The 13,362-nt window shown below is 42.8% G+C and overlaps 1 protein-coding gene across 1 annotated transcript; it reads left to right on the forward strand.

Moving 5' to 3' along the window:
- Positions 1-4,776: 4,776 nt before the first annotated feature.
- On the forward strand, positions 4,777-11,637 carry paqr5b (progestin and adipoQ receptor family member Vb). The gene is made up of 8 exons (XM_053865586.1): positions 4,777-4,891; positions 5,404-5,531; positions 7,796-8,001; positions 8,176-8,302; positions 8,996-9,040; positions 9,156-9,252; positions 9,983-10,127; positions 10,296-11,637. Exons 1-8 carry the CDS (start codon positions 4,838-4,840, stop codon positions 10,538-10,540), a joined length of 1,047 nt encoding a protein of 348 aa, XP_053721561.1. The 5' UTR covers positions 4,777-4,837; the 3' UTR covers positions 10,541-11,637.
- The last annotated feature ends 1,725 nt before the right edge of the window (positions 11,638-13,362 follow it).

A 13,362-nucleotide genomic window follows, 5' to 3' on the forward strand; every position in this document is an offset into this window, starting at 1 on the left:
CTTGATGTTTGCTAGTGTAGGAATCGCATCTAATGGGTTGAGTTCACAAAACAGCTATGAACTTGGGAATTGGAACATCAATCAGCACCTCAGTTATTAATCAGTTATTTGAACAATGTAGCAAAGAATTTTGGTTATTAGGTTTTCATCATCAGAGGTATATGAGGTCAGTAATACTGGTTGGCCATATATATATATATCTATATATATCGCATCTATATATAGATGCGATATATCTATATCGCATCTATATATAGATGCGATATAGTATATATATATATATATATATATATATATATATATATATATATATATATATATACCTCTGATGATGAAAACCTAATATGGGTTTGGTGCACTGAATGTTCACCAGTGACTGATGACCCCATCAAACTGTGCCAGGAGGCAAAACAACATTGCACATTGTGCCTAACAAGGTCACGTGTGGTGCCTTAAATTTCCACCATACTTGTAATTTGTACTGAACGTACAGTGCTTGTCATGTGTGTGGGTGGAGAGGACTCCGTCCTTCAACACCACCTGTCAGCTCTTCCTTCACTGCTCCAGTGTAGACGGTGAACGGCTGTTGTGTTCTGTGTCTCTCATGTCATCCACGACCAGTGGAGTTGTGTACATTGCAGCAGAAAAATCTCCCTCATTCACATTAGTATGAATTATGGTAGTTCACACCATGCAAGCTGACATCTGTCTCCGAGTCTCATTTGCAGCATTTTTAAAATGCGCTTTTATACATATGTAGCTGCTTTTATTTTTGTGCCTTTTTTTCTTGCATATTTTTTACTTGGAAAAGAGAGAGGTCAGAATGAGCCCAGGCTTGAACAGACACCTTATGTTGGGTAGTTTAAAGCAACACATAACTTTCTTGAAACAAACAAATACTTTGTGTTTGTTTGCCTGCAAATCAGTCGCATTACCGCAGATGGATATGTAGCTTTGTGTGTCATGACATTGTCATTATAAATGTTTTCAGAACAATGAGATTTTGACAAAACCAATGTGGTGTGCCTCGGCTGCGGTGAAGAACTGAACTTGCGCTGCGGCCCTGAACCTGCCTCAGCAGCTGGACGCAGGTATGATGCCCCTAAAATACAGAGTGCTGTGCTTCTCCCACTGTAAACACAAGCAGCTACTGCACCTTCGGATCAGTCAAACCAATGTTCTCACTGGTGAAGCATTTCTGCACTGTAAAAAAAAGAAGAGATCATTTTGTGTCATGCCAAAAGTGTGGCAGGAAATGCTCATCGATTTGTTTGTTTTTAATCCAGAAATGTATTCTCTTGTTTCAAACGGACCACTCTATCAGCTCATGAACTCATTTGACACCACATCTTATCAAGGAAATTATATTAAATATGATATTGAGAGTATGCTATTATTATTATTATTATTATTATTATTATTATTATTATTATTATTATTATTATTATTATTATTATTATTATTATTATTTTAGGAACTGTGGAACATTTACGTCAAGTATGTTAGTAAAACATGGCCTTTAAAGTCGGTGTGATCATGAATATTTTAGTTTTAATGAAGAATTTAGGACGCATTATTAGAAATAAGAGCAGTTGTTCTTCTGCCCCATTTTAGCTGAGTCGATGTGTTTGCAGAGAGGGACTTCTGTGGTGGCAGAAAGGAACGAGATGCTGAAAATAAGCTTCTTGTTTTCAACATATATTAATAATGAACGACAAGAGCATCTGCTCCTCACAAACTTCACAAGCTGGAGACGCAGCGGGACACCAGCACTGAGCTGCTGCCGGTCAGAACCACCTGAGACACATGACGCGGAAAAGAAAAGTGCCCATGTTATTTTCCCTTTAAATGATGTCGCTGCTCTCTGCGGGTGTCTTTGCAAATGTCGCCTCAAAGTTCCAGCTTCGCCGATGAGGAGGAAGAACTGTTAAATGTTTAAATACAATGTAATGATGAAGTGAGTTGCAAAGCCGAACATGACCCGCTTGTTCTGCTTGGAAACACTGACCTCGTGTGGTGACGTTAGGAAGTGGACGAGAGAAAGGTTTCATTCCCAAGTTATTTTTATTTTTTCTGCAGTGACGGCTGGTGAAAAATACCTCGATGAGTGGCACTATACGTTCAAACATCTCTACAACCAAACATCTCATTGAATTTAAAACTAACGGTTATCAGCGCTCTGTTTACAAGCCAGGATCCTGACACGAACCAAGAACAACATACAGCTCTTCCTTCATGTGTTTGGAACCTTGACATCTTGTGATGTTCATGTAAAATGTAGAAATCTAACTGTAACTCATGAAGTGTTTACATTCATACAACCCAAACCACTCAACAATATTTAACATGTTCTTCTGTCAAAGTAAACAAACACAAATAAATAAATGAACAATTAATAATTAATAGTGTAAAAACAGGAAACGCTGGTTTCTATTTATTTTTTGGATAAATATGGTATGGTCTCCTATGGGATTGAACCTCTGTCATCTTTGGTTGTCATGTTTTATTGACCAAAAACAGAGATAAAGTTGCTTAATAAACTCACTCATATTTCAGGTGGGGTTTGGTCACGTGGGGTGTTGAAGGTTCACGGTGCCAACAAACTCAATAGAACCAAACAGAGCGTAGGAAGCGCCAGAAGTGACTGAAAAGGTTTTGTAGTTGAAGAGAAACTGTAGTCTCAGTTGACAACAATTAGATCAACTGTTCAGACAGTCTAAGTAAAGTGTGCTGTGTTATTTAGTTATCCATGTATTTATAGTGAAAATGCAGAGTTATAAATGAACATCATAAAATTTGCATCATTTTACAAATATGTTAAACTTCAGTTCCAGTGCTCATGCTGCATTTTAAACCACAGATTTGGTTTCATTCCCGTGTTCATTTGCATGTCAATAGTTGAGACCCTTCCAGGTTCAGATAGTTTCTATTGCTGATCTTCTGGAAAATGTGTTGCCCACCTTCGCCCCCTAGTGGTGGAGGTGCTGGTCTCATTGTTGACCTTAGTTCTACTATGATGACACATCGAGAAATCGAAAGTTTCTGACAAATCTTTTTATCTTTGTCAGATTTGTTTAAGAACTCTTACATTAAAGGAAGTGGCAAGCCTCCTGGAGAGTGTTCTGTGCGCTATAATAAGCAGAACCTTTCCTCCTCTGACAGAAACCAAGAGCTCCCACTGAGCCGCCTGATTGGCCGTCCATGGGTCTTCACGCTGTGATCTGTAAAACAACAACAAGACACACCTTCAAGCATCCGCCACAGATGCACTTGGTGAATGAACGACACTCGCTGACAAGTCTATAAATAACTTTCAGTGTTATGGCCCGGGAATGAATATGAATATGAAAGCACAATTCTGACGTTTAACCAGTGCTGTGTTCTGAAAACTCCAAACTACAGCACACTGCATGTTGTTCTGAATCATCATTTTGCATGTGTCATCTTGTTTGCATTACAACCACGATGATATTCACAAACCAACTATTCCCTTTCTTCTGTTAGTTGAAGCTTATTTTGCCTGCTATTTTAAGTTTCAAAATGGTATGTTCTCATATGAGGTGCACACCAAAAACTCAAAACCTAACATTTCTTTAGCTTTATTTATATATTTTTCGTCAAAATATCGCCTCCCTCTTGATTTAAGATACATTCACCTCATAACTGACATTTCAGCAAGCTGCATCTTAAATTTGGTTTTTCTCTTGTTCTGTCGAGCAGATATTTTTTTCACTTATTTCAAGTTAAAAGTACTGTGAATGTATAAGTAAGGTGAATGTATATTAAATCAAGAGGGGCGACATGTTTTTACTAAAAATAAGGCCCAACAAACTCAGCTAAGTTTTGAGTTTTTGCAGTGTTGGCCATGTCTACTTCAATCCTCTAAATCAAGCAGTGTCATCTCAGCTCCTCCTAACAGCGGGTGAATCATTAACGTCACCTGGGCCAGCGCAGATGCGGCTCTGGCCTCTGCCAGATGAAAACACTCTGAACTTCCTTCAGCAATTTGGCGTTTGACATTACACATTAACTTGATTTCATCTGGAAGCAGATCAGCTATTACAACCATTCCTGTCCTGCGGGGTGTGTCGGGTCACCCGGGGAGCGGGTAGAAAGTGTGACCGGAGAAACTTGTGTTGACTTTTCTTCTGCGCTCATTCACACCCTCCATTCATTGTATCTGAGCTGAAACTTAAGGAGGGGGGCTGAGGAAAAGCTGATCCCACTTTTAGAAAACGTTCCTCCTGCTCTTCATGTCTTTATCCTCTTTAATTCTTTTACAGACAAATTTCTCCTGTGGTCCATCCACTCTGCGATGATTTTAACATGGTGAACCCAGAGCAGAGCAGTTGGAGGAGCAGGCCATTATATCTCTGTGCTGCCTAGGGAACTTGTCCCACTCCATCAGCACCACTGATGCTCCTGATGAAACTCCATATGACAATGTCCAAGTGAAATTTTCAACTTTTTTTCAATTCTTTAGCGTCACAGTCACCAACAACCCTCAGATCCTTATGAACCCAGCTCACACTCTCGATCAGACAAAGCTTTTAAACATTAATAGTGAATGATTCGAAGTTCAAATGCTTGGTCGCTCTCAGTCTTGAAAAACTTGTCTTGCTTAACAACAAATCTCTGACTCTCTATGTGTGTGTGTGTGTGTGTGTGTGTCTCCACCGAGGCAACAGTAAGAGGCGTGGCTCAGGTGCGCCAGATAATCTCGCTGGATTTGAGGAGGGCGGTGGTGCGGGACGACATGGCAACTGGACGCTGGAAGACACCGGCAGGCAGCAGGGAGCTCCAGAGACGCTGCTGGAGCAGGCACCAGGCCAGGGTCATGCTCAGCCTCATCAAGCTTCCCAGGGTGGTCAGCATCAACCAGGTGCCCAAAGTAAGTGCAGATCCTTCACCTTTGATCTTTGATAGAGATGGTTGTGAACCTAAATCAAACCACTGCAATGACATGCCAGTAGCTCTGGCCATAGTTTGACTTTCAAGTTGTGCAGGTTATGAAATGTTTTACTGCCGACCGTAGTTACACATTACTGGCTAGTTTCTTAACTGGCTCTGGGCCTTTGTCAAAATTATGTCTTGCTATTATGTGGACAATCTACTGTCTGGACTGCACAAGACAACACTGACTTCTGAGCCGTATTGTCCAACCATGCATGTGCCACCATGCACCAACATGGGAATTTAGCAGCCAGACCATCATTTGAAAAAAAAAAGTCAGCCTTGACTTAAGTTTAGTTTATATTTATTATATATTCATAAATCTACAAAAAGCTGAGTGAGTTCAATAAGAACATGGGAAACAACTGACCATTGATATATATATATATATGTATATATAGGATGAGCGAGTTCATTTTTCTCTCTGCCCTTCACTCTCCTTCCCTCCAGGTGTTCCACGAGGATGGGATCATCTCCGGGTACCGACACCCTCGCAGCTCAGCCACAGACTGCATCCTGAGTCTCTTCCAGCTGACCAATGAGACGCTCAACATCTGGACGCACTTCTTACCCACCTGGTACAGCCGATCAGTTTTCCTTCCTTCCGTCCTACTGGTGCACTCTGCCCACCAGTTGCTGAGCTCAAGCTAGACCTTTCATTTTCTATACAATATTTGTATAAGCCGAAAGACTGTTTGTGGGGGGATCAAGTCACTTATCCTCGGGAAAGCTTTCTGCCTGCAAGGTTGGCTCCTGTCTACCATGTCATAGCACAGAACTGATTCCAGCAGCACCTGAGCTTCTGCTTCTGAGGGAACTAGTAAAGCCAGCACAACTGGCTCTCACAGACTGATTCACCATTTTAATTGCGTGGCGACAAACCTCACCTAGTCGGTGTAAAGGTAGCGCAGCGGTGAGCGGAGGCTCATTAACAGAAGTCTGCCTGCTGGATTCTGTGTTGCCACACATCACTGGTTTCTAACTCAGTCACAAAGATGAAATAGGATCTGATTTGGGTCAAACTCAAAACAGTTTTTGATTTATCTTTTCAGAAGAAACTGTTGCAGTACATTATGGAATTTGTTGTTAGTCTTGCTGAAAAACAAATTCCATTTTTATCATGTCATCTTCTGAACTGCAGGTGAAGATTTGAATTTGAACTAAAATGCCAGTGAAACTGGCTTTTCATCTTCCATGCTGATGTGTGTCAAGTCCCATGTGAGCATGCCTGACTCTGTGTGTGTGTACCTTTGCCTCCCAGAGGTCTCTTACCAGCAGTGTGCTGCATTTCCCTCAGGTGGTTAGTTCTCAGAGTAGATGTGAGTGTACGTGAACATGCGTGTGTGTGTGTGGCGGGGCATCAGGGGGCCGCAGGCTGGCCGCTAATGAGCACATCTGGGGCTGGCTCCTTTTCACGGGCTGCTGCACTCACTGCACTGTTGTCGTACAAAGCACAAATAATGAGTGTTTCCGAGTGCTACACAGGGAAGGTCCACACGCTGGCAGTATTCTTGCTCTGGCCAACTTGTGTCACCATCACTTCATGAGGGGTTTTGTCTTTTTCAGAGCCAGTTGTGCACTATTAGCTTTCCGCTATAAGATGTCTGCAGCCAAATGTCAGTCAATGTGCCGCATTTATGTTCGATTAGAAAAAATTAATCTAATGAATAAGAGATTTTGTGATGAATTAATCTCAATTAATCGCAGTTTAATGGTATAAGAATATTTGCCTAAAGAAGCCACATTTTTCAATTTGAATGAATGTGGTATATTACTGAATCAAATGATGGACCCATACATACATTTAAACGACACAATATTGTTTATTTTGCATCAGTTTGACAACAGCACAATAAATCACGATGGTGGCTATGTTCAAGTTTTTATATCACCTTATTTAAACTAAAGCTCTTTTAATGTCTTGAAAATATTTCTATAAGACTTTCAATTTTATAAGAATTTCAAGTCCATTCAGAGTAATGGAAACCCTGGCCATTGTGTAGTGAAAAACATCCCTGAACCAAAGCAAACATATGCTTTTCTTTGCTTTTGTTCAGGGATTCCTCCATGTTTGTTGTTGTTGTTATCAGCCTAGCTGCCACGTGTGTAAGTAGAGCTTTGCAACGTCCTGGTCTTCCATGTACGTATCAGTCATTTATTTAACTTTTCCAAATCCGGGTTTGACAGCACTTCTGCCAGGAATATCAAAGGTTTGGCCCGGGGCCTGTTTACCCGGCGAGCCGCGACCATGCTATGTTACATCACCAACCTCCGTCTTGAAGGCTGTCTGTTGAGGCTCTTTGGTGCTGTCAACTTGAGAATGTAAAATGATCACTTTTGAAAGTTGGAGTCAACATGAGCATGTGAGTCAAATGACAATTCCACTAAGTTGAGCAATGCTCAGGCGACAACACTAACAGGTGACAACAACAAGTTTCAAATGCACTTGTGTTGATCTGAGCAGTCGTACTCTCTTGACACTGTGTTCCTGCTCCTGTGCTTGAAGACGTTTGCTCACTTTTGTTTCAAATGAGCTTGATATAATGCTGTCTGACTTTGATTTGAACTTTCATTTTATTCATTTTTATTCAATACTCCTCTGTGGGTGTTTCTCTATCGACGATGGCCATCACCAAACACTATGGCGGTCACAATGGTACAATACGGCACCCACACAGGCTCTGTTTCTATATGTGTGGAACAAGTTCAAACATTTTTTTTTCCGCCAAAGTGAGCTGATACTTCTCAGCAAGTTCTCTCTGGTTCTTCCCACTTCTGTAGTCACTCTGCCGTTCAGTGAGAAGACAGTTGTTTCATGCCGGTCTTCTGTCTCTCCTGACAGGTACTTCCTGTGGAAGTTAGTAACAGTGTTGCTGATGCAGACACCGTGGCAGGACCCCTTCACCTGGCCTCTGGTCATCTTCCTGCTCTCTTGCTGTCTGTACCCGTTCATGTCCTGCTGCGCTCACACCTTCAGCAGCATGTCGGCCCGAGCTCGACACATCTGCTTCTTCTTCGACTACGGTGGCCTCAGCTTCTACAGTCTGGGTGAGTGTGGCCTTCCAACTCTTCAGAATGGATGATACTTGAAATGGTGATGGACAGGTGAGGGGTGGGGGGATCATGATGGGCGTCACAAGCTAGCCAAATGTAGGCCCCCTGGTGGAGGAGATTGTTGATCCAACATCTATGTAGCTGAGTTCTTTTTCCACTTCCCTTCAGGGTCAGCAATCATATACTCGGCGTACGTTTTCCCGGACAGATGGATCAACAGCTCCTTTCATCAGTTATTTGTTCCCATTGCTCTGGTCAATGCTGTCATCTGCACCGTCCTCTCCTGTTACAGCAGGTATGTTTTCAGGTGTGATGGACAGCTCCCCCGGTAACCCATCGGTTTTTAAACTCTCCCTTTTCCGTCACGTCCGTCAGTCAGTGTGGCACTGGAGAAAGACTACGACACACTTCGTAGGTTCTCAGGAAGATCATAGAAGTGTGTACAGTAGAGCCAAGACAGAGTCCAGGTGTGGCAATCGAGATGAGGGTTGTTTAAGACTGATGCGTGCACATATCTAGGATCAGACATGCAGAGCGATGGGCAGATATCACGGCGAAGAGGAGAGTGCAGACAGGTTGTAGCCACTAAAGACGACTGTCAGTGGTGTGCTGTGAAGAGCTGCAGCCAGAGTTAGAGGGACAGCAGAGAGACCTGCCATGATGTTTGGAGACAGTAGCTCTGCTGCCAAGGAAGGAGCAGAATGAGAGTTGAAGACGCTCAGGTTTTCATTGGGAGTGACGAGGACGGACCAGATTAGAAACCAGTACATGACTTGTGGGGAAGAGTTTGTGACAAAGATAGGGAGGCCAGACTCAGATAAAGGGAGGAGAGGAAGACAGTTAGTGAGGTTTGCGAAGGTGTGACTTGTGAGGAAGCGCAGGATCGGTGTAACGGAGGATGACTTGTATTTTTGCACCTGCTTCCACTCTGACTCTGTGGAAAAATTGGACTCCTGCGTGACGGTTCTCTCTCTCCCTCTCTACCCAGGCTTGGTCTTCCATTCCTGCAGTACGACAGTGACACTGTGAAAAGGTGAATGAACTAAAGTCTGAACATGTTGGTGGTGTGTTGGAACGTTGCTGCTTAATGGAAACGTCATGTTTTTGTTGCGAGAATATTTTACTGTAATGACTGTCCTTTGCCTCAGATTCCCAGAATACCAGAGCCCCAAGTTCAGCAAAGTCCTGCGTGTTGTTGCCTTCGCCTACCCCTACCTGTTCGACAACATTCCTCTCTTCTACAGGGTAAAGCCACACTCTTCTTTCACACACCAGCTTGCTTCACCTCTGTCACGTCAGTGACTAACTTCAACACAAATCCTCAGCAGTGCTGAAGTACGTAATGCCTCTCCACTTCACACAGTGGCGTCAAATCCCTCTCAGCTTGCACAAACACAGAATAGAAACTAGCTGCTTTATGGGTAATAATTACACACAACTGAGGAAATCATTCTCTTTCTGATTCAAGAGTGGCGGCACATCATGCCATGGTCGAGGTGAACATTGACTACACAGCAAACATTCAGACAAATTCCACAAAAAAGTTTTCATAAAAAAAAAAAAAACTACCACTACTCTGAATGTACAAATATTTTCAAGACATTAAAAGAGTTTTAGTTTAAATAAGGTGATATAAAAACTTGAACATAGCCACCATCGTGATTTATTGTCAAACTGATGCAAAATAAACAATATTGTGTCATTTAACTGGATGTATGGGTCCGTCATTTGATTCAATAATATAGCAAATTGATTCAAATTGAAAAAATGTGGCTTCCTGTTTTTTTTTTTTGAAAAGCACACAATGGTACATTTACATTTTGTTCCCATAATTATTACACATATTATGGCCTGACTTAGATTTTGTATGTAGTAAAAACTGCACATGCGTGTAGTATAGTAATGCACATTATATAAATATGCTTCATATCGATATGTTCCTTCATGTCAAACCGTCTGATTTCATATTTGTCAGCTCTTCGTCTGTGTGGGAGATGGCTGCACTGACAATGACACAAAACTCCTGCACTACTACCACATCGCGCTGGCCTTCCTTACCGGATTTCTGTTCGCTACACATTTACCTGAGCGTCTGGCACCGGGCAGTTTCGACTACATAGGTAAGGTACATAGGTAAATATACATGACACTAGATTTGAAGTCTCCAACAGTGGTGCACCATTTCAAGCCACAACCCTCATTGCAACCCTTGTAGCTGGGGTGTGGTCAGATTAGACCCAGTGCCATGGTCATAAGAAGGAGTTCTCACCACAGCTCTGCCCCTGCAGGCCACAGCCATCAGCTCTTCCACGTGTGTGGGATTCTGGCCACCCACTTCCAGATGACAGCCCTCGAGCAGGACATGGCGATGAGACGCGCTTGGCTCCTCGCACACTCCACACCCATCACCTTCTCCAACACCGTGGGGGTGGCGCTCCTCATCATGGTGGTCAACCTTTTCGTCATTGCCCTCTACAGCCTTCCTCTCCTCCAAACTCCTCGCTCCACAAAAGCCTCAGTGAAACGGCACTGAGCATGTCATCATAACTGTGTTTGTGTTTTACAACCGAATGAAGAGCCAAAGTATAGCTACTGTCTAACCCATTCCTCCATCGCGCCTGGAATTCCCGGATCAATGCCATGTTAGTTGTGAGCTCTTGAAGCCTCTTGTTGTAGGAACTCATCCATCAATCCATTGTGACCATTGTCCTACCTCAGTCAGACATCCTCATTAGACCAGCAAACTATGGTGCCTTCAAACACCGTTCTATCACAGGTGTGAACTACTGAAGTCACTGGACCTTGACCTCGACAGCTCGTGACAGCCAACGCAACCTCGTCCTCAAAGGGCCAGGGTGGTGCAGGTTTTTGTTCCAACCCATCCAGCACACAGAGCTCCACCAGTCAGGTGTCTGAAGACTGTGACCAGCTGACTTGCAGTTGCGTGCTGCTTGTTTCAGATCAAACCGGATGGGTTCAACTCTGTGTTAGATGGGTGGGAACAAAAGCTCCCACCTGCCGCAGCCCTCCCAGGAACCGCTTGGACACCCCTGCCTTTAAGTCAGGAACAGATTGAGCTTTGTGGTGAGTAGCGCCACCAAGAGACGATGAGAAACAAAGAGCCTACTAGATCAAAGAGTAAATTGCAGTATTTATTGTTTGTGAACGTCCATTTAAAAGCAGCAAGGATCAGATCAGCACCTGTGTGTTTGGCGTTGCTCTGCACAGCTGTAAAGAGAAGAGAGCTCACATGAAGTCAGCGGAAGTCACAGGAATGTAAATGTTTGCAATGTGTTCTCAGGTTTGTCAAGAAGAAAACCGATCCAGCCATGCACTGAATTATTTGAATAGATCGCCAGCCCAGAGTATAATGTAAACAATTGTTGATGGACGCCAGAGGCAGAAACTTATTTATGACTGTTGAATGTATTGCAAATTAATATTTATTATCGCTGATAGCTTTGACATACTGGATGAAAAGCTGAATGAAGAAGACGATTTATGCATCTTGATTTACTGCTAATGACAAATGTTTCAATGAAAGCCAAAGAGACTATTATGACCGTGAAAGGAACATTTGCTCAAGATTAGGTCAGAAGGTCACAATAGTTTCTCGTCCTCTTTCTTGTCTTATTCTGTATTGTTTTTAAATAAAGGTCAGAATAAAGTTGGCCCGTGTGTTTTTGATGTCATTTATTTGAATTGAAATGATATTCTGTTTTCCGGTGTCGATAGTCCACATCACCGCTACTCGATCTATAGAAAAGGGAAGCCACCGCTGTTATGTCTACAATGAACAGCAGATGGTGCTAGATCATAAGAACAACGCCAAGCTCGCACGCACTGGCGATTTATTTGTTGAAACGCGTGTATTTTTAATCCTTTGATTGACACAGTTGGAAAACAAACAAACAATTGTGTTTGGTAGCTTGTTTGACCGACTGCATATATGTCTTAAGGTTGGTGCTTCAGCTCTCTTTGAGTGAGTGAATGATAGTAGTGGAAGTGATAATCACAGTGACCTTTTGACCTCAGCACCATAAAAATAAACGGGATGAATGTGTTCTATTGTGCTCAAGTTTTTAATCTTGCTGAACAGCTGCATAAACAATTAAGAAGGGGAACACAGAAAGTTAGAAAATAACCATGTGATAACATGTTTTTTTTTATCAGCGTTAGTGGGTTGTGTAAAAACTTTATCCATCTACAGTCTTCATTAGACTGAAGGGCATTAGAATGTGATACCTCAGTCCTTGTTGCTCATTGTTATATGGCTAAAATAGTAAAGGTGCTTATTGGATACCCTGTATTTTGAGAAACTGGTGTCAGCAGTTGCATGACACATAATGGGCGTACTCATATAGTGCTGATGCATGATTTAGTAAAAGAAAAATACAGTGGTACCTTGGTTTTCAAACGTCCCAGAATTCGAACAAAACAGAGTTCAAACAAAAATTCCGAGATTTTTTTGCTTCAGATTTCAAACGAAAATCCTGAACTCGAATGCCCCCAAAAAAAGCAGGGGAAAACATAACGTGCATGGACCGATCAGCTGACCCACGACGCGCTTTGTTATTGTGTATAATGCAGCCTCTGTATGCAGACGTGACCCGTTAGCTACATTTACTGACTGTTTCTTCTTCATATTGAGGTGTAAAACCTTTCCTGTCTCCACACTGGACCGTGGTAGAGAGTCACAGGGGAGGTGCTCGCTCTCCACACCTCCGAGGCTGGAGCACTCACTCCAGGGTTTGATGTCCTGTTGTGGGCTGGAGCTGGGACAGGGATGAGGCGAGTCTCGGACAGAGCGTTACTTGGTTTATGACTTTGTCACAGCCAAACTGCACAGAAGCGCACATTCAGAGCTGGACACGCACCGGGCACCTCTTCACTTCTGGAGAGACGTCACTCACTCGGCAACCCCTCCCACATGCAGCGGCCACACACATAGAGGAACAGTACACCTGCAGCAGACACTCTACATTCACTCCTACAAAAGCCTGTTTTAAGGCTTGGAACGCATTATTTCTTTTTCCATTCATTATAATGGGAAAAATCCCTTCAGATTTTGAACAAATTGCTTCTCGAACGGCCGTCTGAAACGGATTGTGGTCGAGAACCGCGGTACACCCAGTACAAGACAACAACTGCATCTGTTGATGCAGTTCAATATTATAAAGCCACTTTGCCTATTCTCTAGCCGATTCTCAACATCATGACGCGACTGGATACAAGGAGTCCAGAATATTGGAGCGTGTGATGGTTAAACTCCAGAACAGTTTCTTCTGTTTTCAGGGTGACGCGGCTTGAGTTGGACATAATAGTGAGGCCATCAGTCAATCTCAACCTTCTTCT

Source organism: Synchiropus splendidus, chromosome 5 (assembly GCF_027744825.2).
Source record: "Synchiropus splendidus isolate RoL2022-P1 chromosome 5, RoL_Sspl_1.0, whole genome shotgun sequence".
NCBI classification, from domain to species: domain Eukaryota; kingdom Metazoa; phylum Chordata; class Actinopteri; order Syngnathiformes; family Callionymidae; genus Synchiropus; species Synchiropus splendidus.

What these genes read in the sequence shown, in the direction of transcription:
- paqr5b (XM_053865586.1), top strand. Translation starts at nt 4,838, where the DNA reads ATGCTCAGCCTCATCAAGCTTCCCAGGGTGGTCAGCATCAACCAGGTG. An exon ending in GCATCAACCAGGTGCCCAAA is followed by an intron (nt 4,892 to 5,403) that starts GTAAGTGCAGAT and finishes CCTTCCCTCCAG; the next exon opens with GTGTTCCACGAGGATGGGAT. An exon ending in GGGCAGTTTCGACTACATAG is followed by an intron (nt 10,128 to 10,295) that starts GTAAGGTACATA and finishes CTGCCCCTGCAG; the next exon opens with GCCACAGCCATCAGCTCTTC.